The 25,557-nt window shown below is 36.3% G+C and overlaps 1 protein-coding gene across 8 annotated transcripts in view; it reads left to right on the top strand.

Moving 5' to 3' along the window:
• GPC5 (glypican 5) overlaps positions 1 to 25,557 on the top strand; it is a 730,043-nt gene that overhangs the window by 474,580 nt on the left and 229,906 nt on the right. The window contains exon 8 of one of the 8 annotated variants that reach the window (XM_014955523.1): positions 18,267 to 18,365. The exons of the other annotated variants lie outside the window; for them this stretch is intronic. Coding sequence (XP_014811009.1) covers positions 18,267 to 18,352 — 86 coding nt within the window. The 3' untranslated portion in view covers positions 18,353 to 18,365. Of the gene's footprint in view, positions 1 to 18,266; positions 18,366 to 25,557 lie in introns of those variants that run through there. 8 annotated transcript variants of the gene reach the window in all.

Below are 25,557 nucleotides of genomic sequence, written 5' to 3'. Positions count from 1 at the left end.
CCATGATCTTGCCAGGCACAGAGATGAGACTGACTGGCCTATAGTTCCCTGGTCTCCTCTTTTTTGAATATCGGGGTTATGTTCCCCTTTTTCCAGTCAGCGGGAACTTTGCCAGATTGCCACAATTTCTTAAATATGATAGAAAGCGGCTTAGTAACTTCATCTGCCAGCTCCCTCAGGACCCGTGGATGGATTTCATCAGGTTCCATGGATTTATGCACCTTCAGGTTCCTTAGGTGGTTTAAACCTCATCTTCTCCTATTGTGGGCAGTTCTTCATTCTCAAAGTCCCTGTTTTTGCCTTCTGTGACTTGGGCAGTGTGGTTAGTGCTCTTGTCGATGAAGACTGAGGCAAAAAAGTTGTTCAGTAGCTCAGCCTTATCCAATATATTTTGGTTCAAAAGTTTTAAGATTTTTTTTTAACTACTTCTGCAGAGTAGTTAGTACTTAAGACTTCTCCTTAAAAAGTAGTGCTCCTTAAAGCCCTGTTTTATAACCAAACAGGAGCTTCCCACAGTTTAGAGATGTGTTATCACCACTGCAGGAACAGCCTGGGGATCAGCAATTGCCTTAGAAAGAATCATTTACTCTCTATCTGGGTCTCACATCTGTGCCTTTGAATGGTGTGTGCCTACCCTGGACCAAAGGCGAACAGGTAGAAGACTGCTTTCACCCACACATGCAAACTAAAAGGGTGAAGCAGCTGCAGATTAGCCTGTGCCTTTGGAATTTGTTAGAATAATATTAAAAATATCCAACACAGAACAGCAAGCTGGCGAAACTAGTTTATTAGAAATTGTGAGGATGGTGATAGAAGTGTTTGCAGCTCCTCTCCAGGGACCTGAGTCAGCAAATCATATATAACCCTTCTTCCTTGCCTTAGTGTGAGCATTTGGGCCCTTTCATTGGAGGAGAACAACCTTTTATTTTAAAACAGGCTCTCAAAAGAGTAGGTGAGGCAGGCAGTGCAGGAAGCACCCTTGTTTGCACAGCAGGCGCTGGAGACGGGAGAGACCAAGGTCCAAGAGCTGCCTCTTCCAGCTCTCAGGAGAACGTGCTACCCTCACTCTTTTGCCCTTCCTATTAGTTTTAACTAGACTTTCTTCCGGGCCTAGGAAACTCAGCATTTTCCAACTAGAAGTAAGTTTGCCAGGTATTCCCAGCCAGAACATTATTACAATGCTTCTTATATTGACCACTGTCTGTTTTTCTTTCTGTAAGAAATAGTACTGCACTATTCACAACAGAGCTTAAGTTGCAAATGTTTCATAAAACCTTGATTTTCATGTCATGCTTAGAGCTTATTATATGCCAAGACACATGATTTAATAACTTCTCAATATTTTTAGGGTTTTTTTCTTAGCTACTGCAGTAAAAATAAATGGTCCACAGCAATTTAGTTAGGCAGACTTTTTCCTGTAATCATTGCTCACTGAACTTCATAGTTTACCAGCATGTGAAAAAAAATGACTGAAAAGGATTTTGCTCTACCACCTTATTTTGACTGGTTTAAACCTAGTTTCTGACTTTATGTGTATTTAAGCTGCAGAAGTAAGAGAGGAAAGAGATGTGACTATTAATCCTTCATTTACCAGTGATACATTGGTATTGATTCAATCACAAAATCAGATTTCCCCCCAATATTATACCAGTCTACTTTGTAATGCTTTATGCAATCTAACTATGTGCTGTGATACTGCATTGCAAATTCATGTGTTAGTTTTCATTAATATATATTGTATCTTAGTATATAGGGCTTTACTATAGCTTCAGTGTTTTTCCTTCAATAGTTATTTTAACTTTGAAAAATTTAAGAACATAATTTCTTTTGCTTTTACTCTCTTATACTGAGAGGGGTTTTTTAAATCAGTATTATAACCTGTTAAACCTTATTATAGCTTTCTTTCCTCATTAGAACTCCTATAACCTGTTTACTTCTACTCGCAGGTAACTTTACCTTGTCAGAAAGAGCTAAAATAAGTCCTACAGTGAAGCCCCAGAAATTCAACCAAAATCCTCAGATCTTGAGCATTGTTAAGGTTTGTGAAATTGGGCTTCACACTGAACAATTGTGGAAGAACAGGGGAGAAGACTTTCTCGTTTGTTACTTTGGAGACAGAAAATATCAACCACAGAGGAAAAAAAAAAAAGTGTGTTTATGTGACAAAACCAGGACATACAGAGCCCAATAATGTTTGAATAAGTATACCAGTTTAAATGAGAATTCAAAGTAAATCATTATAACAAAATCTGCAGTAGTCATATATTTATATACAGTTTCACTTTCTTTTTTTTAAATAGTAGATGTAAAAAACCCCGTTATATAGAAGTCGTGGTACAGGGTTTCCTAAATATATGATGTTAAAATATTTTTGAACATAAACTTCCATTCAGTCTAAACTCTAACTAGGTATTTTCAGCTGGCCAACTAAATGGCTGATAAATGTTTCTTCTCAATGCCCTTCCTGCTTTTTTGTGTCTAATTGACTTTTATTTTCTGTTCCAAATAACAAAATAGCACATCAAATGTAGGGAAAAGAATGGCAAAATCACAATTTCTTTTGCATGAGACGCAGTTCCCCTATGAGTTAAGACCAAATCCATAGTCAATAAATTAAAGACCTTATTTCCTCAGTTAAATTTGAAAGATAGCCCTTAATGGTACTCTTAAATTATCATGGTAAATAAGTGAGTTTCTCTTCTCACTTACCAATCCTTTCCTATCTTTATAGATACCGTAGAAATTACCAGTATCCTGCATATGACTAATAAAAATTCTCCTGGTTTTCCCACTTTTTGAAATTCCAGGAACACATATCGATCTACAGTGTTCGTTTGGCCTCAAAATAATCACTTTCTTATGTTTGGAACATATCTAGTTACAAAATGAGATATTAGGGATTACCCTTTTCATGATGAATGTCCATGTGTTAAAAAGTGATCCCAGATGCCTCTTGCTGTTCTGCTGCTTGGCTCAGAGAACCACACTGCTTCGTTTTACTTATCCTGCCAGTTTTTCTCACATCGAGTTACAGTTTTCACACAGCTAAAACACAGCTTTCATTCCAATGTAATTAGCTGTATTCTGCTCTTCAGGATGAAAATGTTCCTCCAAGACAAGACTGCATAGAATGAATGAACTTGATTACACCTAGGTTAGAGTCAGAATCATTTAGACTTTTATCTGCTGGGACTCCAAGCAATTCCTTCCAGGTATGAGGCAAGCCTGATATATCATGGTACTATTTTCCTTCTCCAAACTGCTAGCAGGAAAAGAGCTTTTAAAGACCTTTTTTTTTCTAATACAGTGAACAATTTAGCATGTTCTTTTTCTATAGAATAGGAGCTATTATTGATATATGAAAAGCACAAATAAATAAATTGGCTTAAACATAAACAATCGTTAAGTATGTTATCAGTAATATGGTACATTTTGGTTGCCCTAAATGCCTGTAGATATGCTTTCTGGGATACAAGTAAATTTTGTGTATGGGGTTTTCTTAGCTAATTTTCCTTCCTTAGTATTTCCTCCATACTACCTTTAAATTGCATTGCATGTGTTAGTTTAGTTATTGAAAGACTGTGGAAATGTACCCTTTACTTCAATAGATTTTTTTTCCCCTCATAAGTATTTTATTAGGGTTGTAATAAGTTCCAGTTTGAGTGCTGTAAGAAGATTTTTCTTATATATTGACCCTTGACACACACAAAACCACATTGTCTTGAATATTTCTTTAATCATAGTAGAAGCCTCCTCATCCAGTCATTCGCCAAACAATTGTATGTGATCAGCAGCCAGATTAGCCTGAAGCCAGTGCATTAGACAGATGCTCTTAAATGTTTGGCCTCCATCAAGGAAGTATTTTCTCTAGAGACTGCCACTCATACATGCACACACACACACAAGCCCAAAGTCAGCCAAATTTGATTTTAAGTGTTGAAACTAAAGTGAGAAATCTAAATTGCGGTGTACTTGATCTACCTGTTTACAAGAAAGAAGGACTAACTCTGGTTCCCTTAAATCCTGACTATCCTGTACTCTGGATAGCTAAATTTCCATTTGGGTCCCAGCCACCTCTTCTATTTACTTTCCAGCAGTACCCAACTCTTTAAGCACCTGGAACAGAAAACACCTACTTCATCAGCCCAGAAGTGTCCCAGAAACCAACTTTTAAACGCTACTTAGGAGCTCAGATGCAGCTCAGATGCAACTTGATTTTTTTCAGTCCAGGTTTAGATAAAGCTCCCCAGTGGGCCACCAAAATGTGTGCTACAATAATTATAGCAGAGACACTGTGACAAGAGTTCAAATCTTGAGTTACTGGAGTATAAATAAACACAGAGAAAGGCTGATAAAATCAATGATTTCCTTCTCCCATGACATTGTTACATCTACGTTCTAAGGAGCAAAGACTGGAATCCCACTTCAGCACATTCCCCTGTAAAAAGACACAAATCCTTTTTGATTGCTCTCCTTCTGGTCCCTTGACTGGCCATACCAACAAAAGGAGTGGCCCACTCTAGGAATCTCTTTGTAGGTCAGATTTAGCTTTGTGAGGCTAAGGAGGATCTGGTGGCCCACTTCTAGAGTGAATATGTCAATAGTTGTGCAAATGTTGTGGATAGAGAACGTTGCTGCTCTCTCATCTTTCTAAAGGAATCAGCCCTAATTTATTAGTTATTGATCCTCAGTTAAAGACTTAAATATTGACTAAAGGTAGGACATCCTTACTGTTACTTATATGGTTTATAGATAGAAGGAGATTCCCAATTTAAACTGATTGCGATGTCATCTAGAAATCTTATGAAGAGGTTATTTCTCCTTACTGATTGTATAGAAAATTTTGGTAGCAAGATTTCTTATGGTTTCTTATGCTCTGAAAAAACAACATCTGTAATTTAAGCACATTATTTGTTAAGTTATGTTCTTAAGTTGTTAATAATAAATCTGGGCATGTGTGAGACCATGCTCTTTGATTTTTTTATTTTTTTTTATGATAGCTTATTGCTAGTGCACTAATTTATATCCCTATTTAATATGTTAGTGTTTGCTAAAATCATTTGTACTGTTATATTCAGATACTACACTTCAGCTAGGAGATGGTTGCTGAGCAGCAGTGGGGAACTTGTTCTGAAATGTCCCTCGGTAACTGTATGAGGTCTCTTAGTTCATGTGAAAGCAAGGTTGACTTACTGGTTTAAATGAATGCATTTGTGTTCATCCTGATACAGACTAGAAAAACCTATATCATCATTTAGCTCCTCTAGGTTGAGAGACTCTCATGAACGAGGTTCTCAGCCTCTCAGCTGTCATTGACTGTAGGAGTGCTTTTTATCTGTTTCCTAGGTAAGTTAAGCAGAGTTAACCTAAGAGCTCTTGCTGTAGTTGGTTTTGCCCTGACAGAGGCTGTGGCATTCAAACATATAGGTTTTAAATTTCTGCTGGGGTAGAATAAATGCAGCTGCAAACTGGACTTTAACTAATAAGTCATAGGACTAGAGCTTTAGGTTTCTCCTATTTTACTTTTGCTAAAATCTCAGCCTTCTCCTGTATCAAAGCAATGTAATTTTAGGTGCAAAGTGTCATAAGTATTCACCTACTTAATAGGTGAATCAGTTAGGATCAGTTAGGATCAGGATCAGATCAGTTAGGATCAGGAATACACATTTAAAACATGTGTGCAGATTACCCCAGCCAGTGCTTCTTTTTTCCTTGTGATTGAGCTGTCCTACAATACACAAACTGAATTTCTTTCAGAAGAAACCAAACTGGAAGACACTCTAAAATGGCACACCTAATACACTCCAGTAGCCAGAAGGAAGACAGTGAAAACCAGACCTAATCCAAAATAAAACACTTTGAAATGTTTATAATGTGAACTTTGGATATACAGTGACAATTCCATAAATCTAACTACAAACCTCACTTCTAGTGGGCTACAGTCTTTGCTAATGTAGATACTGCCTTAAAATATTTTCCTGGGCTAGATAGACTACTAAACTAACAATGTGAATGTGACCCAGGGCAATCATCAGTACCAGCGTAGACGGAGAGATGAACAGATTGAAAGCAGCCCTGTGGAAAAGGATAACTGTAGATGAAAAACTGGATATGAGCTGGCAATGTGTGCTTTGAGCCCAGAAAGCCAACCATATCTTGGGCTGCATCAAAGGCAGCATGGCCAGCAGGTTAAGGGAGGTGATTCTGGCTCTCCACTCCACCCTGGTGAGACCGACCTCAAGTCCTGCAACTAGCACTGGAGCCTTCAGCACAGGAAAGACATGGACCCAAGCAAGTCCAGAGGAGGGTCACAAAGATGATCAGAGGGCTGGAGCACCTCTGCTATGTAGACAGGACGAGAGAGTTGGGGTTGTTCAGCCTGGAGAAAAGAAGGCTCTGGGGAGACTTTAGAGCAGCCTTTTAGTACTTAAAGGGTGTTTATAAGACAGACGGGAACAAAAGTTTTAAAAAGACCTGTTATGACAGGACAAGGGATAAAGGCTTTAAGCTAAAAGAGAGTAGATTTAGACTAGAAATAAGGAAGGAATTCTTTATTGTGAGGGTGGTGAGACACTGGAACAGGTTGCCCAGAGAAGTTGTGGGTGTTTAATCCCTGGAAGTGTTCAAGGTCAGGTTGGATGGGGCTTTGAGTAACCTGGTCCAGTGAAAGATGTCCCTGCCTATGGCAGGGGGTTGGACTAGATGGTCTTTGAAGGTCCCTTCCAACCCAAACTATTCCATGGTTCTATATTTGTATTTTTCTATGACCTTAAATAAGGCATATATGCCATATATAACACCTTAAATTGGCATATATGGTGTTAAAAGTCATGTGACAATCATAAGAGTTTAGCTCACAAATGGTTCCATGCCATCCTTGTTATTTTGCTATCTAGTAACTGAGTTAACACTAATGCACAGCTGTCTTCTCTACTATGGCAATGTTGCTTGTATACTCAGGGTAAATCTGTGGTAATACAGATTTAATCTGTAATCTGTGATATTTCAGATTACCATTTTCTGTTTTGCTTTTATTACTATAACATCATATGAGGAACTGTGCAGTAAATGGCACTTAAACCCCTTCTAGCAGATTACTATTGACTGAAGAGGCAAAGCAAATATGGTTTGTGGGTGTTTGTTTATCACCACATAGTTTACAATCCATACCCAACCAAATGATAATAACACATAAGTAACATAATTTAAGATAGCTAAGCATGAAGAACTGAAATCAGCTAATTATACCTGCTTAAATTATTTGTAGTTACCTTTAGAAGCTTCTGAAATAAGTAAATAGATTTCTTATTTCCTCAGTTTTTTAAAACAGAGAAAGATAGAAGCGTTATGTACAGAGAAAAAAATGTGAAAAATAGATGGTAAAATACTCAAGTGCCTATTTTTCTTTTACAGTAACAAATTGCTCAATGCTCACTCTAATTTCCTAGCTAGTTCTCTATTGCAACAGGTATTTATTGAAACCACATTTTATATATTAGTTCCACCGTACCCTTTCAAGTCAGCAATTTTCCTATCTGTAATGCCACATGTATTTTCATGAAAATTCTGTAGAGTTCAATATTCTTTTAGGATGCTAATTATTGTTACACTAGTCTACAAAACATTTTAAAACTCAGTATTATTCTTTACATTTCACTTCTGTATTTAGCAGGATGTCCTGGCTTTAGGTAAAAGAGAACCAACTTTCTGTTCAGTAATTTTACTTTTTAAACTCAGCCTCTTCTAACTAAATAACCTCTGAAATCAACAGCATATTGTTCAGAAACTGTTCACTCTCATGGTGATAAGACCTGACTACACCAAGGAATGGTATGCAGAGAGGCTCTTGCTTATACTTCTGGTTATAACAACCAAGGTCAGCTAACTTTGTTATTTGCCCCATTGGAGGGTCAGAAGTGGAAAAGCGTAGAGGGGTCACCCCTGTGGGGAGGAGCGGACAGGACAGGTGACCCAAAACTGACCAACAGGGGTATTCTATCCCATCTGCTCCATGCTTAGTATAAAAGCTGAGGGATCAAAGGGTCAACTCTCTTTCTTCAATGGCTGACATCCAAGGAGAACCCGGTCTGTTCGTCTGCCTTTGATCACAGCATTCCTGCGATCCAAGCGTTCCTGACACCAGATCCAGAATCCAGCTCCTGTCTGTCACCAAGTCCAGTCTGGAACTCTTCCCTGTGCCTGCTGGTGACGTGATCATCATTCTGGGAGATTGACATGATTTTGTAAATATTGTATACTTTTAAAATTATTATTATTTATTTTTTCATTATTTATTAATATTTTCATTAAAGTAGTTTAGTTTTTTCCTAAACTGATAAATGTCTCTATTTCTCTCTTCCTACCCTCTCTTTGAAGAGGGGGGAGGGAGGGGCCATCTGTCATTCTGATTGGCCAAAACAGCCAAAACCACCAGGCAGGAAGTGAAACAATGAAGCAGAATTTACTGTCCAGGTATCCTGTCCAGATTAATTCACAGAGTCAGAAAAGAAATCTGTAATCCAGTGGAAAAACAATGTCTCTTATTTCAAAAGAATAGCATTTATTGAGTTATATCTATTTACTAGGAAATCCAGGTGATATTTTAAAATTCCATGATTGTGTATCTGAACTACATAAGAGCACCATATATTTGATAAGTATTACTAATTGCAATACAGCTATAGCATTTGTATTTTCTCCCCATTTTGCAAAATCGCAACTTAATCTAGTATTATTCAGATTCTGTTCATACAATTTTTATGATGGTGTGCAAGTCGAGGCTAACATGCAGCAGGGCGATACTGCTCTGTCTTTCCACATTAGCTTCCTCCCACATAATCATGCACATTTTTAACAGGAAAATGAAACTGTGATTTCAGAGAAACTGCAACTGATAAATTTGAACCAGCTTCACAAATGCATATATAAAGATACTCAATACTGGGGAGTCTTTAATGGTTGGCAGCACTCTTGTTTTTATTCTGCAGAAGGAAATATGATTTCTGTACTACTTTTTAGTAATATTTAACAGTTTGCATAGCCTTAGAAATTATTTATTAGACATAAAAATTAATATTGCAGGTAGAAATCACAGATTGTCAAAGTTACTATAAATCAACATATCCACATTTTATTATATGTGTGCTACTTGGAGAAACTGAGTTACTTGGAAAAATGGTAGTAAGAACTAGTAATTTCTAATGGCCTAAAATATGAGTTACTGCTTGAGAAAACAGAATAGCTTCTTGACATTTTTGTTTTAAAAACTTCCTGTTCTATTAAAACAAAATGAAATGTTGCATTTCTAACCAGCTTTAATCAAGAATTCTTACTGTGACAGATCATGTCTCTGCATTTGCAACATCAGTGAAAAAAACCTAGGCAGTGCTCCTGTATCTTTGCTAAAAATAAACAACATTTTCCACAGGGTCAATACATTTAAAGACAGGTTATATTTTGGAAGTTTCACCTGTTACTGTAAAACAATATATCTGGAGCATATAGTATTCTACTGGTGTTGTTTACAGTCTCTTTTTGTTATTTATCTTCTTTTTTTTTTTTTTTTTTAATAGGATTTTTAAATATAGGAAGCAGCATGGTAAAACACTGAAGAATTGGCACTGTGTACGTAGAGAATTCTGGAATATATATGTTCCCGAAGATATAATATTCCAGTTATATATTGATACAACTGTAAACATTGCAATGAACAGGGCTTTCTCATCTTATAAACATCCCTGCCCATGGCTCCTCCTTCTTCAGTTTTTTCAGTTTTTTTTTTTTTTTTTTTTTTTTTTTTTTTTTTTTTTTTAATAGGATATTTAAATTTCAGACACTTATAGAAGGGATCAATTCCATGAGAAGTGTAGTTTTGTAAAAGGCATTTTCTTTTTTTAAACCATCATTTTTTTTCTCCCTTAATCTTTTTTTCCATAGCATTTTAGATTCTTCTGAACTAACAAAAAAAACCCCAAACTCCGGAGGCAGTATTAAGAGGTGAACTCCTGATCATCCTCATTGCTTAATTCTTAGGTTTATGATGATATTTTGGGTATTTTCAGTTGGCTCTCTATAGGTGAGGCTTGTTGCAGGGATGAGCTCTGAGCAGTTTAGACACAAACCAGCCCATGACCCTCTGTAAAAAGGCCACAGACATTTATAAACACAGCTATAATAGACCATGCCTCTTTTTTTTTTTGGTTATTTACTATTCTTCATATGCTTAGTTTTTACAATCTTTAGGATTTTTTTATTCAGTAGTCCACAGTGTTCAATCTTGGATGCGCTTTTACTGTGCTTTTTGCTGTTGAGTCCTTTTATTATATTTTTTTTCTTAAAACCTTACTTTGTGGGAGAAAAAAATTTAATGAAGTATAGTTAAGTGGTACTCTTTCTTTGCTCCTACACATGCCCTGCTGTAGAAATTTTCCTGTTTGTGTTATGCTTTTGGCATCTTATAAATGACTCTTTTCATGAGAAAAAAACACAATATTTGCCTTTTTCAGCTTTATAGTAACAGAGGACTCCCAAGAGTCAGTTCTGCACTTCTGTGTTCAGCTAGGTGCTCTTACATGAGAATGTTTGGATATGTATGTGCATGTGAGTATTTATATATTTATTTAAAATCAGGGAGATCTACCAGCTGTTTTACTCTAGCTTCTTCCATTCAGAAGCCACAGAAACTTTATAATCCTCCAAAAGTCTAAATGGAAGAGTAGTATTTGATTTCTACTGCTGCTAGAATTCTGCACAAAAATAATACATGCTAAAAACAAATATTCAATTAAAGAAAAAGAGGTATTAGTGAGGTAACAGTTATCTTTATTAATGATATGGAAAAAAATGTGACCTGTTTTGTAGGTTTGTTAGCCAAATTGACAAACCAGTCAAATTTTTTTCTTTTCAAAATTGTAGACTGTTTAGATATAAAAAAATTAACTTGGACTCACTTCTGGGGACGCTTCTGTGATTTGTTTCCTATGTTGTATGGATTTTGGACCTGTGGAGAGTGTTGTTTATTTCACTTAACTCTCTCGTCTTGGTTTTATTTAAATTGGGTTTCTCTTTGAACACTGTCCTGTGGTATGTGATTTGAGTAATGATTCAGTCTCAATAGGGGGGCAGCCTCAGAGTGTAAGGGTATGTGCAACGTAAGGATATCTGGTCTGTGAGGCTCACAGTGTAAGCTACCATGGCAGGGGGAATGAGAAGTAATGAATTAAGAAGCCAGATGATAAACAAACTCTAAGAACCAGGAGATAACAGACACTACAAGAGCCCAGAGCTCTCTCGCCACTACCTGATGAGCCTTTGAAAGAGTCACCCAAAGCCTTGAGGAGGTTCAGCCACAACCTTGTAACTGTTAGAAAGGGGGAAGCCTGAGTACTATGGGTCTTGGGAAAAGTCTTATCCTGGGATATTTGAAGGGCCTTATTGGAAAGAACAAAACTTGTTATGGGATGCTTAGGGGAAAGGCCAAAGGCAAGGTGAAGGAGAGGTCAGGGTAGATGGAAGACAAGAAATGTGGGAGGGGAGATAATAAAGGTGGCCAGGTGCATGTAAACAAGCTGCTGATTGATATTATTTTCTGGCCAAGCCCCGAGCCTGATCACCAGTCTGGTTTCTTATTAAACTCTATTCCTAACCTCTTTCCTGTGCAGGATGCTAGCAAACTTCAAGCCGGAGTAGCTGTTAAGTCAGCTAAGAGGTCTGACCTGTTATCATGATTTTAGCAAATGAGCAGTAAAGCACAGAGTATGCTTCCTGAGTCAGATATCATTATCTCTTCAAAATAATTATGATAATTACCGTTGAAAGGAGGAGTGTCAAAATTTTCTCTGAAGTTGGGCAGTGATCAAAACGATTTTTGTATGTATGCCTTAATTCTCAACTACACTGAAGTCACATTTACAGCATTTTCATATCAGACCTCTCACATCTGGAACTGTTTCACAAGAGTATCAACTCCATTTCTGCAACTTCTGACTCCCTTTTGAAATCCATGTAAGATGCTGGTGTCTGGCTCTGGTTGTAAAAATTAAAAAATGAATTTTCAGCCTTGTATTAAGTTCAACATATTGAATGTAACCAGGGAAACAGTACCAGAGAGTGGCAGCACAACCCTCATGGTACAGAGATGGATGCACAAAGGTCAGACGAGAGGGGTATTTCCGAAATGGTGATTTGCTTGGATTTAGTTTCTGAATTTGCAACTGCAAGTATTTGAAACACACTCTTATATGAAGATAACTATGCTCTCTATTACCATTTCTGACTCTACACTTTTTTTCTGAAAAGGCAGCCTTATGATCCTGACACTGCTAAAATGTTGTGTAGTAGCTTTGTCAATAGGGCGTTTTTTCAAGAGCGGAGACCTGAGTTTTGTCTCTCCGTAGCCTAAATGAGGACTGAGTCAGCAACTCCTGCTATAGATTAAGATGGAGTGGGAGCTGCCTCTCTACTTCTTGTTGAAGCCAAGCTTCTTTGTATCCAGGAAGTTCAGATTCACAAAATCCTGGACACAGCTTCATGACACAACATGTTTCTGCATCTGTTAATTAGGACTATCAGCAGTGCCCAACAAGACCTAATGCTTTCACCACTATTCATTTGTTTCTGCGTTTTATATAATTACTATGTTAAAGAAAAGATCAGTCTATAAACCCCTAAAATAATTCGGAGTCATGAATTTGGACAATGATCCCTGTTTGACGCTTTTGGATAATGTTAATGAAAAATAGAAAGTTAAAAGCATACTGCAAAGATAAAAACAATACAGACATTGCCATAATTATCAGCTCTCTCTGGATGAATGATGATAACACATCTCATTAACATCCAGTACACTTCAGCACACTACTAGGCTAAAGAATACAGTATGTCTTAAGCTGAACTCTAGAAAGGATAAAGAGATGCAATACATTGTCAAGTACAGCAAAAAAAGTTAGCAAGGTAAAAATAATAATTGCTTTCTATGCAAATAAACAGGCATTGAATCTTTTTCTAAGCTTTACAATTAGAGACAGTTTGCAAAAATTACACTTCTTACTTCACTTGTACAGCTTGTCCTACCAGCCAAAATAAAACGCCTAAGGAAACATGTAAACTGTTTCATGAAGAAAGCATTGCCCTGAAGAATTCTCTTTGCTATTTCATTCCTTTTTTTTTTGCACATTTTGGTTTTTAAAATGGCAACTTTTAAATTAATTGAAAAGATTTTTTTTTGATACTGTGAAACTGTAGCGGTAAAAGGAATTTATCCTCTTTTACCCTTGAAGTACTTGATGAACATCACAGACTGGATGTAGCCACAAAGATGATGGAAAGCTTTTCAGAAAATCCCTTTTTATAGTCCTAAACACTGTAAGAAAAAGAAGAGTTGAAGACTGCCAATCTCTTTGCCACCTTCCTTACCTTCCTTCTTCATCTTCAGTTCTGCAGTAGATCCCCTGGTTCTTTAGTTTGTCTCTGTTACGGGCACCATCAATAGAAGGACACAGGTATTATTGTGCAGTGACTGTGAAAGGAGAAGAAGGATACTTTGTAACCTGCTCTACTCACCCTCTTCAAAAAATACATTTTTCTCAGGTCTTCAGGGCCATCCAAAGGACTGGGAAAAAGATCGCTGAGATGATCAACAATGCACAGGTGAATGTGGGTGAATCTTTTCTGCTCGAGTTTCACACTAAGATATGATGCCAATAGACATTGCTTAAGGAAGTACAACAATGACAAAAAAAAACAGATTCAAAATTTGTTTTGTTAGAGTTAGTTCTGGGAATTTCTGTTGAGATTTAACAAAAGCATTTGCTGTGTGACACAGATTCCCCCTTATTGCACACAGAGGAAAAATTGCAAAGTTGTGTATTGTCTTTCAGTGGAATGAACAAGCTTCTGTCAATGATGAGGATTTAATAGAGTGCTGAGATCATGCAGCTTTTACCAAATAATGGGATGAATTTCTCCTCTGATTTTTGTGAATAAAGAGGAAAACAGGAATGAGATAACAACAGAATGCCTAGGAGGTTGAACACAAATCAAGTTTTTGCTACAGTTACTTGTTCTCAGAACGTCACCTTCTTATGAATGAAAAGCACATTATGTGCAATTCAGTTATTAAGAGTAGTGAGATGCACTGTTTAAATAAGAGAAACTATATAGTCCTTTTTTGGAAATCTGTAAACCGAACTGCAGAAATAGGACAATGCTCTAATATGAGAAGTTCAGTATTATCTTTTATTTATTGGTTGTTCTCTCACATAATACTTAAATCAGAAGGATTAAATAAGGGGAGGCAAAATCCTTGGGAAAAAATGTTCAATGTCATTTTAATTCTAAACCGGCAGTAAAATAGAATTTATGGTAACACTAGACTGCAGATACAAAGGGAACTCATCCTTCTAGAACAAAACTGGAGAAGTTAATGGCATATTTCTGCATTAATTGTTATGGAGTAGATTGTGACAGATGGCATTAAGGTCAATGAGTAAATTTGAACATACACCTAAATACCAGACATCCAAAAAGCATATAAAAATAATCACAAAACACACAAGTAAACAGTTTAGATTAAAACTGTGAAATTATTTTTATACAGATTTGTATATGTGTGCTATGTTTTATATGTATACTATAAAAATGCTGGCCGTATAATAATGCACTATTCTTAGATTTATTATAAACTATAAGTTTAGAAGTCAAAAGTAAAATTAATTTGCAATATCCTGTAGTTGTGGAAACATTCTGAAAGATTAAGCATAGGCAAAATTTTTAAGCCCTTTTTAAAAATACATTTTAAAAAAATATTTTAAAAATGAAGACAAATATGTTTACATGAAATGTGATTTCAGGTTTTTTTAATATTATCTATGTTTTCATATCTGACCTTACCTAAAGGAAAGTCCCAAAACCACAGAAAAATGTGGAAGGTTCTGTTTGTCATTTGTCCTGTAGGCACTTACATCTCAGTACAAGTATCACAGGTGTTTTGCATGCTTTATAGAACAAGAACATTTTACATTAAATTTTCGAAATTACAATATCAAAAAGAGCAACAGAAAGTGAGAAAAGGATATTTTAAGAATAAGATCCTCCCACTTTTATTTTTTTTTTCTTTTTCAATACCATACTCCGTAAGTAAGCATTCGGAAAGAATGTGAACTCTGAAAAAGTAATGTGTTGGTTAATAAATATGAGAAAGGATCAGCAGGAGAAGGTATGCAGGTCTAAATCTAGGTGGTGGAAACATAATATAGGGGGGAGCAAGCTAGATTGTGGACCACAGTAAATGAGATGAAATAGAGTGGTAAAGTATTAAAAGCCTATGATTACAGTCTGTATTTGAGCAGTCATTGAATTTTGAGATATAAAACCATATAAAATTGGGATCAAAAGGGTTTCAACAGTAGAGATGAGATCAAAATGCATTGAAAAGAACTCCCTTGTTATTTCATTTTCCAAAGTTCTAATTATTTTTACTGTTAAATATGACTAACTGAAGAGTTTTAGAATGAGTCTGTGGAACTTTGATACATAAGGTCTTCAGATTCTTAAATTAATATAGACACAAAACATTGTTTCACTGATACCTGTGAAGAAGACAATATTTTTCACAAAGGCTACCATCACCTGAGTGTGTAAAGTATGTACAATTACATGTAGAATTCTTGCATAACAAAGCTATGCATTTTAAATTTGGCTCAGACTGTAATTCATTATCATTTCAGCTTTGATCCATCTTGTAGACAGTACCTTATCATATAGAAACAGCATATGTCATAAATGAGATAACTCTTTCAGTGGGAAAACGCCACGGATCTTCCTGTAATGTTTATTTTGAGGAGACTGAAATAAATGGTTCTCTTGGGTAAATTAGACCACTATATTTTCACAGATGAGTTCAAGTGTACAGTCAAGCAGTAGGTACAGTTAAGAATATCACACATGAAAATAAGCAGATGTGTGATAATCCGATCATCCATTTCTGAGAGAAAAATATTATTTATTTACAGAATATCTAAAATTGTATTGGAGGATCTTTTGGATTATCGTGGTTTTAAGTAGAATCCTTAGGTGATTCAAGAGGTCAGTAATGGGAGGACATGCTGCCATTATCTGTAGTGTTCTCTGTAAAATTCAGTCCAGGTTAGCAGTGGTTAGGAATGTAAATTTATGTAAAAAGCCCCCCAAATTTAACCTTCATTTCTTGAACTGTAACGTAAAATATTTTCTTTAGGAGCTCTTATGAAATAAGTGAATTTTCTGCCCTTTTATCCACAGATGATTAAGAATCATGACCCACATAACCCTTCCTTGGAACCCGCAGCAACCGCTCTTTTGGCCTTTGTTGAGTACTACTTTGTTATGGAGCAAGTAGTGGGGCCTGGTATGAAGACATTTGCAGAGAAAAATATTTGCTTTGGAGGACCAGCAATATACATATTTGAGGCAATTTAGTGCAGTTTAGCTCCAGTCTGGTCCTATGGACTGAATGATAATTAGCAGTTGGGAGTGCATTAAGTGCACTCCTGGAGTGACTCTTCCAGTTTGATTTCATCCAACTTAACTGAAACCAAATAAAAGAGGATGACTAGAAAATTCACTTCAATAGTGCATTCTGGGTATGTAAAAAAAAAAAAAAAAGTTAATGTTGATCTATCCCTCAGATCTCTACAATATCATTTGACCTTTTATCTCACAATGAGAGTGAGAAGGAAAACTTGCAGTTGAATGATATACTAAAGTCAGATATTTTCTGCTGATTCTTAACTGGAAAGAGTAGGAAGGCTATCCAATTTTTGATAAAATCAAATTGTAAAAATAGGCAGACCTGAGTAAGAGAAAGACTTCCAAATGCATTTAGTAATATTAGAACCTTGCTTTCTAGCCACACTCACCTATAGAGAAATCTTGATGGAGAGAAATAAGACTGGACAGAACAAGGAGATCAGCTGGGTAGAGAGACATAAATAAATACAGTTTTTCTACTTCTAGACTGGTCAGATTTGTCACAGAATCAGAGAATGGTAGAGGTTTGAAGGGACCTCTGGTGGTGATCCTGTCCAAACCCCTGCTCAAGCAGAGCCACCTAGAGCCAGTTGCCCAGGACCATCTCTAGATATCTTTTGGGTATCTCCAAAGACAAAGACTCCACAACCTCCTGGCAACCTGTGGCCAGGGCTATGTTGCCCTCACAGTAGAAAAGTGTTTCCTGATGTTCAGACAGAGCGTCCTGTGTTTCTGTTCATGCCCATTGCCTCTGGTTCTGTCACTGGGCACCACTGAAAAAAGACTGGCTCTGTCCTTTCTGCACCCTCCTTTAAGTATATGTAGATATTGATGAGATTTCCCTCAGTCTTCCCTTTTCTGGGCTGAACAGCCCTAGATCTCTCAGGCTTTCCTCAGAGAAGAGGCGATCCAGGCCTTTCATCATCTTTGTGGCCCTTTGCTGCAGTCTGTCCAGTATGTCCATGTCTGTTTTGTACTGGGGACCACAGAACCAGACACAGTACTCCAAGTGTGGTCTCACCAGTGCTGAGTAGAGGGAAAGGATTACTTCCCTCAACCTGCTGGCAGCATTCTTCCTGATGCAGCCTAGGATACTGTTAGTTGCCTTTGCAGCAGGGGCAAGTTGCTGGCTCTTCTTCAATTTGGTGTCCACCAGAACCCCTGGGTCCTTTTTTGCAAAACTACTTTTCAACTGGTCAGCCCCAAGCATGTTCTTCATGTGCAAGATTTTTGACTTAGCTTTGTTGAATTTCATTAGGTTCCTCTTGGCCTCATTGTTCCAGCCTGTCAAAGTCCCCCTGGATGGAAACATAACCCTCTGCCATTCTTTCCGATTTTGTATCATCAGCAAACTTACTCCAGCACTTTGATTATTAATGAAGATGTTGAACAGGATTGGACCTAGTATTGACTTGTTGGGTACAAAGCTAGTTACCAGCTTCCATCCAGATTTTGTACCATGTTCACCACACTCTGTACCCATTTTTCAGTCAGTTTTCAGTCCACCTCACTGTCTGCTCATCCAACCCATACTCCATCAGCTTGTCAATGAGGATCTTATGGGAAAAGTATCAAAAGCTTTACTGAAGACAAGGCAGACTATATCCACTGTGTTCCCCTTTTCTACAAACCCAGTCATTTCATCATAGAATGTTATCAGGTTGGTCAAACATGATTTTTCCTTTCCTTTCCTGACAATTTTCTTGTCCTTCATATGCCTGGAAATGGTTTACAGGATAAGTTGTTCCATCACCTTCCAGGGACTGAAGTTATGTTTCACGGAATCACAGGATTGTCAGAGTTGGAAGGGACCTCTAGAGATCATCTAGTCCAACTCCACTGCTAAAGCAGGATTGCCCAGAGCGCATTATGCAGGACTGCATCCAGGCGGGTTTTAAAGATCTCCAGGAGGGGGACTCCTCAACTTCCCTGGGCAGCCTGTTCCAGTGCTCCGTCACCCTCACCGTAAAGAAGTTTTTTCTCATATTTGAATGGAACTTCCTATGTTCCAGCTTGAGCCCATTGCCCCTTGTCACACTGGCCACATTCTTCCCTGTGCAGCCCAGGATTCCATTGGCACTCTTGGCAACCAGGGCACATTGCTGGCTCATGGAAAGTGTGCTACATGTTTACCAGCCTGTAATTCTTACTGACTTCATTGTTCTGTTTAAATATGAGAGTAATGAGTTTATTGAACTTAAGAGGGTTTTTTTTTGTTTACCATTGGACTGATGCAGAACCCAGCAATCAACTTTGGAGACTTGATATACTCAGTAATTAAAGTACAGACATCGAGATTTTCAGGCAGTCATGTAGCTGCCAGATTTTTCTTGAGGTAAAGTTCTCAGGAGTAGTAGCAAATATTTCATAGGTAATGCTGAAGAAGTTAATTGCCTTAATACATATGCTTAGAGAACAGAATTCCATTTAAAAAAATGTGCCAAGGTGAAGGATCCATCATTTTGTTAATTGGCTTAGATAATGACTTAGGATTAAATATTACTTGCATAGCAGGTTTTTAATGTGGGCTAAATCTGGAATTTAAATGGTATTCTGTGATTTGGTTTAGGACCCACTGTAGAGTTATATATGAAAAAAAAAACCAAAACATTATCGGTATACCTTATATTATCTCTTGTAGATATCCGTTAGTCTTTAAAAGTAGGTGTCCAAATTTTCCATTATACTTTTCAAGTACAATGTTTAGTTTAAGTAAAGTAAAAATCACCAGGATGGTAAAATTGAACTTTTTTTTGTCTCCAAACTGGATAATATGAAACTAGCTAGGAAAAAATGCTTCATATCATAAAACTCACCAATGCCCAATAACATACAAGGTATACTCTGAGTTTATTGAGTTAGGCGATAAAACTTGTAAGTCATTGCAACAGAGGGGATATTTCTATTCATCTTGTTTGAATCTGATCAGCAGAGTATCTACCAGATATTGAAAGAATTGTTTTTAAAATAGCAGAAATAAAACACTGTCTAATCCTCAAGGTGCTGTAAAAAGAGTTCTGAATGCATCTGTAAATGTTCTGGACACATAGTACAGGGGGGATTAGGCTTTTCTATAGAATAATAAAAGAGGTAAAAGAAATAGAATGAAATGAGGAAGAAACAGGTGAGGTAATACCATGGAGACATGCAAAATTATTTTCTTATCTCTGGGAAAAGCAGTGGAACCCCAAAGAATAGTAATATTATGGTGTAACAACAGTGCATTTTGATTCCACGTGTATTTTATAAATGCATTTTTGAAATGAAGAGTCTACTTCAAAATGTTCTCCTTTTGTAATCTGTTGGTAAATGCTTTTTAAAATATGTTGGTAAATGAGGATGTGTTTTATTACCTGCTGTTTATATATTTGCTGCAACTTATTACTGTTAGAAGTAGTTTTTCTAAACCAAGTAAATAATAAAAAATAAAAACATTAATGAGGGGAAAAAGGAATGAAATTTAGTAAAATACAGTGTGCATAACCTCTAACTTTTAAACATTTTTAGCATTTTCTTGATAACATAGCAAGTATTTTTAAGTCAGGTGGTCATTCATTTTTTTGTACTGGTGAAAAGTTCTGATATGAACCCATCACAACATGACATTAAATACAAGAATGTACTGACTTTTTAAAGCCATTGTCTATCTAGATTTATAAAACAAAATCTTTGTTTATGTATATCCAGAAACGTTTTTTTTTTCAAAGGCAGAATTTGAGCTTACCAGATGAAAGTAATGAGAGAAAAATTGCCTTATAGTATTTTCCTGGTTTTGAAGTCTCTTTAGATAGACTACTCAATAAGAAAAAATGAATTAGTGCATGCATAGCTTTTTCTTGTGAGGACTAAATCTTGCCCGTTTCTTTTGCTAGTGTGTTTCTCATGTTTGTAATTACTTTCTGTTAATAAGCTTCCATCTTATGCTGTAGGATTTTTTTTCTGTTAAAAACTCATGCTTTTGTTGAACAAATTAAATATCATTCATTTTGCAGCTGCATGAAGTTTTGCAGAAAGAATAAAAAAGCTCCATATGCAGAAATGACGTTTTGTACTTAGAGATTATAAATCAGAATTGGAAAATGCCTAGATTTTATAGCTGATGATTTTATGAACAATTGTCAGATAGCAATTTTTTTTAAAAAATTAAATAATCTTTCTTCTATATTTTAATTTTTTGGACAGAATTTTTGCCAAATTTATTTCTATATAATTTCACTCTAGTAATACTGTGAATTTGACTTCATATTTCCTAGCAGATGATTGACAGATTAATAGATTCCGACTAGCTCTGCTACTTTTTTTTTTTTCATTCTTTCACATAAAGCAATTTCAGCTTTCTTAATGCTTCCAGATCGATTGTACTCTTATTAAGGACAGAGATGAGACTGCCCTGAAAGATTATATCAGAACTTTTTGAACATGGGGAAGATCAAGATTCTGATTTAAACTTTGTCACCTGTGTGTGTTTTTACTCAAGTGTGAATTTATTTATATAATATATACAAAAATTAGATTCATGCCACATTGCCTCCTATAAATTCAAGTGCTTACAGCACAGCATCAGAACTGCAAAACGTTTTGTTCCAGAGTGTTAGAAGAAGTGCTGTGAAAAAACAAAATTCTGAAAAAGAAGCCTTTCTGCAAATTCACTATCCAAGTCCAGCAAAATTATAATAAAAAATACCAAAAGATCTCTGGACTAGAGGTTATATTGTGCCCTCTGTCTACAGAGAGACAGACATAGCTGATACTGATACTGTGATACAAATAATAAAATTAACAGTGGGCCAGCCTTGCAAAAGCTACTTGTTCAGGTGTGTTTTTTATTAATGCTCAAATAAACTGCACATAGTGGTACTCAAAAGCACACTGAAACACCTGTCATGAACAAAGGGGGAAGCTGAATGTTGAATGCTATTTGTTATGGATTTAATACATTTCACTTAACTAATAATCTGAAGGACAGGTGACCAGACTCAGCTATTTGTGTATCTTCCCTGTATAAAAAAAAGAGAAAAATGGACAAATCTTGGGACAGGATGAATTGGTCTGTGAATTGTCTCTCTCTTGTTATGGGGGAGCTTAACACCAAAAATTTATACAAATGGAGCTGAGTTCATTAGTCCTGTAATCGGGCACTTTTTAAAGTACCTAGCAAATGTCAGGTACTTAACATATTGAAACTTAAAATATTTACAGGGAATGATTTTCCCTGTATTATCATGCTTTTTTTTTTTTTTTTTTCCTATTAGAGCTTGTTGCATTTGTGTTTTCTAAAACAGGTGGGAGTAAATATTGCTTTGTTCCCAGGGGGCACTCAAAGTATCCCAATAGATATGTCCAGAAGTTTCCTATCAGAAGTATTTCAGCAATAGTCCATTCAAAACAGGCCAGGAAATTTATTTTATTATCTGTCCTTAACACTTTGTGTTTGCAAGTGAGAAAGGTGTCATAGTAGGCAGGATCTTGTAACCCAGATGGGCCCAGTTGTTGCTGGGGGTTGTTGACTTACTACTACTTTCTTTACAATTGATTAGTTACAGAAATATTGTATTGTAATATTATTGTAACAAAAAGCATTGCACCACACAATTATACAAATCTACGCTAAAGCTAAAACAAGTTGGGCAATATTCATCAGACCAAGAACACCCCACAGAAAACCCAGGAAGTCTTGAGAGCTGCTAGCAATTAGAAGACTGAATTTTGAGGCTATCTGGCTGCAGAGTCTGACATTATCAAAAGTCTGGGTTACATTTTGTACTTAGCGTCTGTCTTTGAAGTGAGAGCAATGGAAAAATCACATTACATTTTTCCCACTTTTTAATCACTTGACATTTTTCTCTTTAAAACTATGATATTGTTCTTAACTTTTTGAAGTACAAAATCATAAGAAATATTGTTTAAAATTTCTTCTCTGTTGTGTATCTCCTATAAAATTCTGCATATAAAAAGTAACAAATAGATTTTATTTTTGTGAACTACTTTTTGGCTTATCTATCAAGGAGTTAAGGAGAATATATTTGTTTATTTCAGTAAGATGATGGTCTGGTAGGAAAATCCTCTTTTTTTTTCCCACCTCTCCCTCCACCTGATGAAAAGGGCAGAGCATTGAAATACCACTCAGACATCCATTGCCAACTGATGCTTTACTAACATTTTGATCAACACGTCTGCCTCTTCATCCCAGGAGCCATAGAACAGAATTGCAGTTCAGAAGATCACATGAAACTATCTGCATAGGAAAATGAGCACTTTTTGTTTCACTACTGCTGTGATATTTGTCTTCTCAAGCCAAACTCTAAAAGCCTTTTTTTGTTCATTTCTGATTGCAGATAGAAGTTTCTTTATGTAATTGTCCTTGTTTTCTGCTTTTTGATGGGAGGAAAAGCTTGTTTCTCTGGTAGCCCTGCTGTGTAACAAGCTGGGCACTTTTCTGACACTGAAGCTCCTTAGATACACATTAATCCATAGATCTTAATTTACATGCATTTCCTTAGAAGTGCTGTTGACGTTTATTTGTTATCAACACAGGAGAACTGCTTTGGTTACAAACAATTAATGTTGTAAATGCTGAAGTACTGCACATATTCATTGCAGCTATTTCCTTCTCTTAGATATCAAATTTTCCTTCAACAATGTTTTTCATATATCAGCCCTAAGTAGTTTAATATTTCATTACTGCACTGTATTCAACACAATTTCACTTTTAAAAATTAAATTTGGGGATATCTGGTGACCTAAAATATTGTCATGAAAATTTGGACAAGTGATTGCATAAAACAATTAATGAATTATAATCAAATATTAACATATGTAAAAATCCAGTAAAAGCCTTATTGTTCCTTAGTTTCAGATCATATTTCAGCAGACGTTAAATGTTTCTGAGATTTCTTTAAAATCAACTCTGAAAATGAAAACTGAAAACAACCTACCCAATCTGATGTGGTTTTGTACAGAGATAATCAGATTATCTGAATATTTCCTTGTCACTGGGTTAAAAAAAAGGCTTTAGCGTGGTGAAGAAATTGATTCAGTTTCTTCACCAGTGTTTACCAATGACTCTGTCTCAGTTCATAACAGTTACAAATCAGTCCTGAAACAGAAACACTGGGCCAAACCTGAATCTTTTTTACTATGCAATTAGCACAGGGGCTTCAGTAGCCTAGGTTGCCCTGGGCAACCTGGTCTAGTTGGGGGTCTCCTTGCTGACTGCAGGGAGGTCTGGCTAGATGACCTTTGGAGGTCCCTTCCAGCCCAGACCATTCTATGATTCTATGATTCTATGAATAGAAATGAAAATGTTTTTCTGAGATTCCTATGTGCAGAGTGGATCAGACATGAGAATCTAGTATGAAAATTTAACCTTCATTAATGTTATGAATGTTTTCCCTCTTTACATTACCACGTAGTCTAGTTTTAACTGGGTTTTTTTGCCTCACTATGTTTCTCTTGTACACAGTGGTTCTCCATACTCCATACACAACTTCATGTTCTCTCATCTTGTCTAGATATTTTCTTAAGCATGATGATTAAACGTATAGCATTTCACCTAATTTGTTACTCTTGATGTTTTGTTCTACTGCTTAGAATTATAAATAGATAGTAAATCTTTCATTCAGTAGAATGACTTTCCATCAATAGCGAACCTTGCTGATATAAAAGTATACAATCTTTAAGGGTTTTTTTGCATTTAACTATTTGAAGAAGTTAGACTAGCTAATGCAGAATCAGTTTTGGTACCATTAACTTATTGGGCAGATGTGGTTTTGGCTTTGGGGTTTTTTGAAACTGTTCCCAAAAGAATCAAATGAAAGTTCATTCAAATTTCTTAAAGACTGTGTGGTGATGGCTGTCCCTGCAGTTTAATGGCTGTCCCTGTCTTCAAAAATCTGGTAGAGGAGGTATTCGCATTGACAACCTTTTAATATTCAGGTCTCAGTTCAAAACTGATACTTGAATACTGAGCAAGTGTGTGTGTAAAATTAAGTACTTATATTTAAGTAATACAATGAAAACACATAGACCTATGCCTATGCTTACACCTAGACCTTGACCTACACCTGTTTTCCCTAGAAAGTGACTACTGGTTCATTTTTCACTGTTTTATTTAAAAATTATACTAAAGGGGAACTGACTTCATGTTCCTTAGGTAACTGAAAGGTAATACCAGTGTAGGTATTAATCGATGCAAATTCCTTGGAATATTGCACCATTGATACTTCTTACTCTTCCTCAAAGCCAAAGGAGAAAAGCACAGATCATTACTGTCTTGGAGAAAAAGAAAATTGTTCCATGCCAAGAACATTTTACCATTGTTACTTGTTAGATACCAGCTGTGCATTCTGGAAGATGAAGCAATCTCCTAGGTGTTAAGGCCACACCAGTGTGATTTTGTATACCCATATTTCAAAATTACTTGGAGACCATATTGGTTTTAGTATTTTCACATCATGAAACGTCACTTCAGAAGTAACTCACCAAAAGTATTAGTGGGTTTGTCTACAGAGGAAACCTGGATGACTACTTTAGAACAGATCATTAAATTCGGATCTAAATCCCATCCTGTGCTGCTCAGGTATTTCAGCATCTTCTTCCTTGAGTTATGTGGTACTCTTACCCTTAGACGTCTATGGGTAGAGTTCCTTTCACTGTCTCATTCCTGTTACAGTCATATAGGCTGGCTTCGTAGTAATAGGGAAGAAACAGACCCTTTCGGAGGATAACTCCTCCCAATTATTTTAGCCATTTATGTTCAGATGGGATTAATCACTTTCTGGAGGTGCTTCTATGTCTTTCTATAAAAGAAAAAAGCCAAATGACAGGTTTAAAAAGTAGGTTACTGATTCTTTACCAGCTAAATATAGTTGTTATTAATTTCAATCAAGGTGTAATAGGCCTGGGTAAAGGTTAATATCTAAAATTTGTATGCAGCCTTGTTGTTACCTGTAGATGGAAAGATTACTTGGGCCACCATATGACAGGTGGGAGTCAAAATTGACTCACAGACTGTATTCTGCAAAAAAACCATGAATGTTTAAAAAAGTATAC

Source organism: Calidris pugnax, unplaced genomic scaffold (genome assembly GCF_001431845.1).
Source record: "Calidris pugnax isolate Ruff unplaced genomic scaffold, ASM143184v1 scaffold153, whole genome shotgun sequence".
NCBI classification, from domain to species: Eukaryota; Metazoa; Chordata; class Aves; order Charadriiformes; family Scolopacidae; genus Calidris; species Calidris pugnax.
Note: the sequence above shows the minus strand (reverse complement) of the source record. Positions and strands in the feature narration are given on the sequence as shown.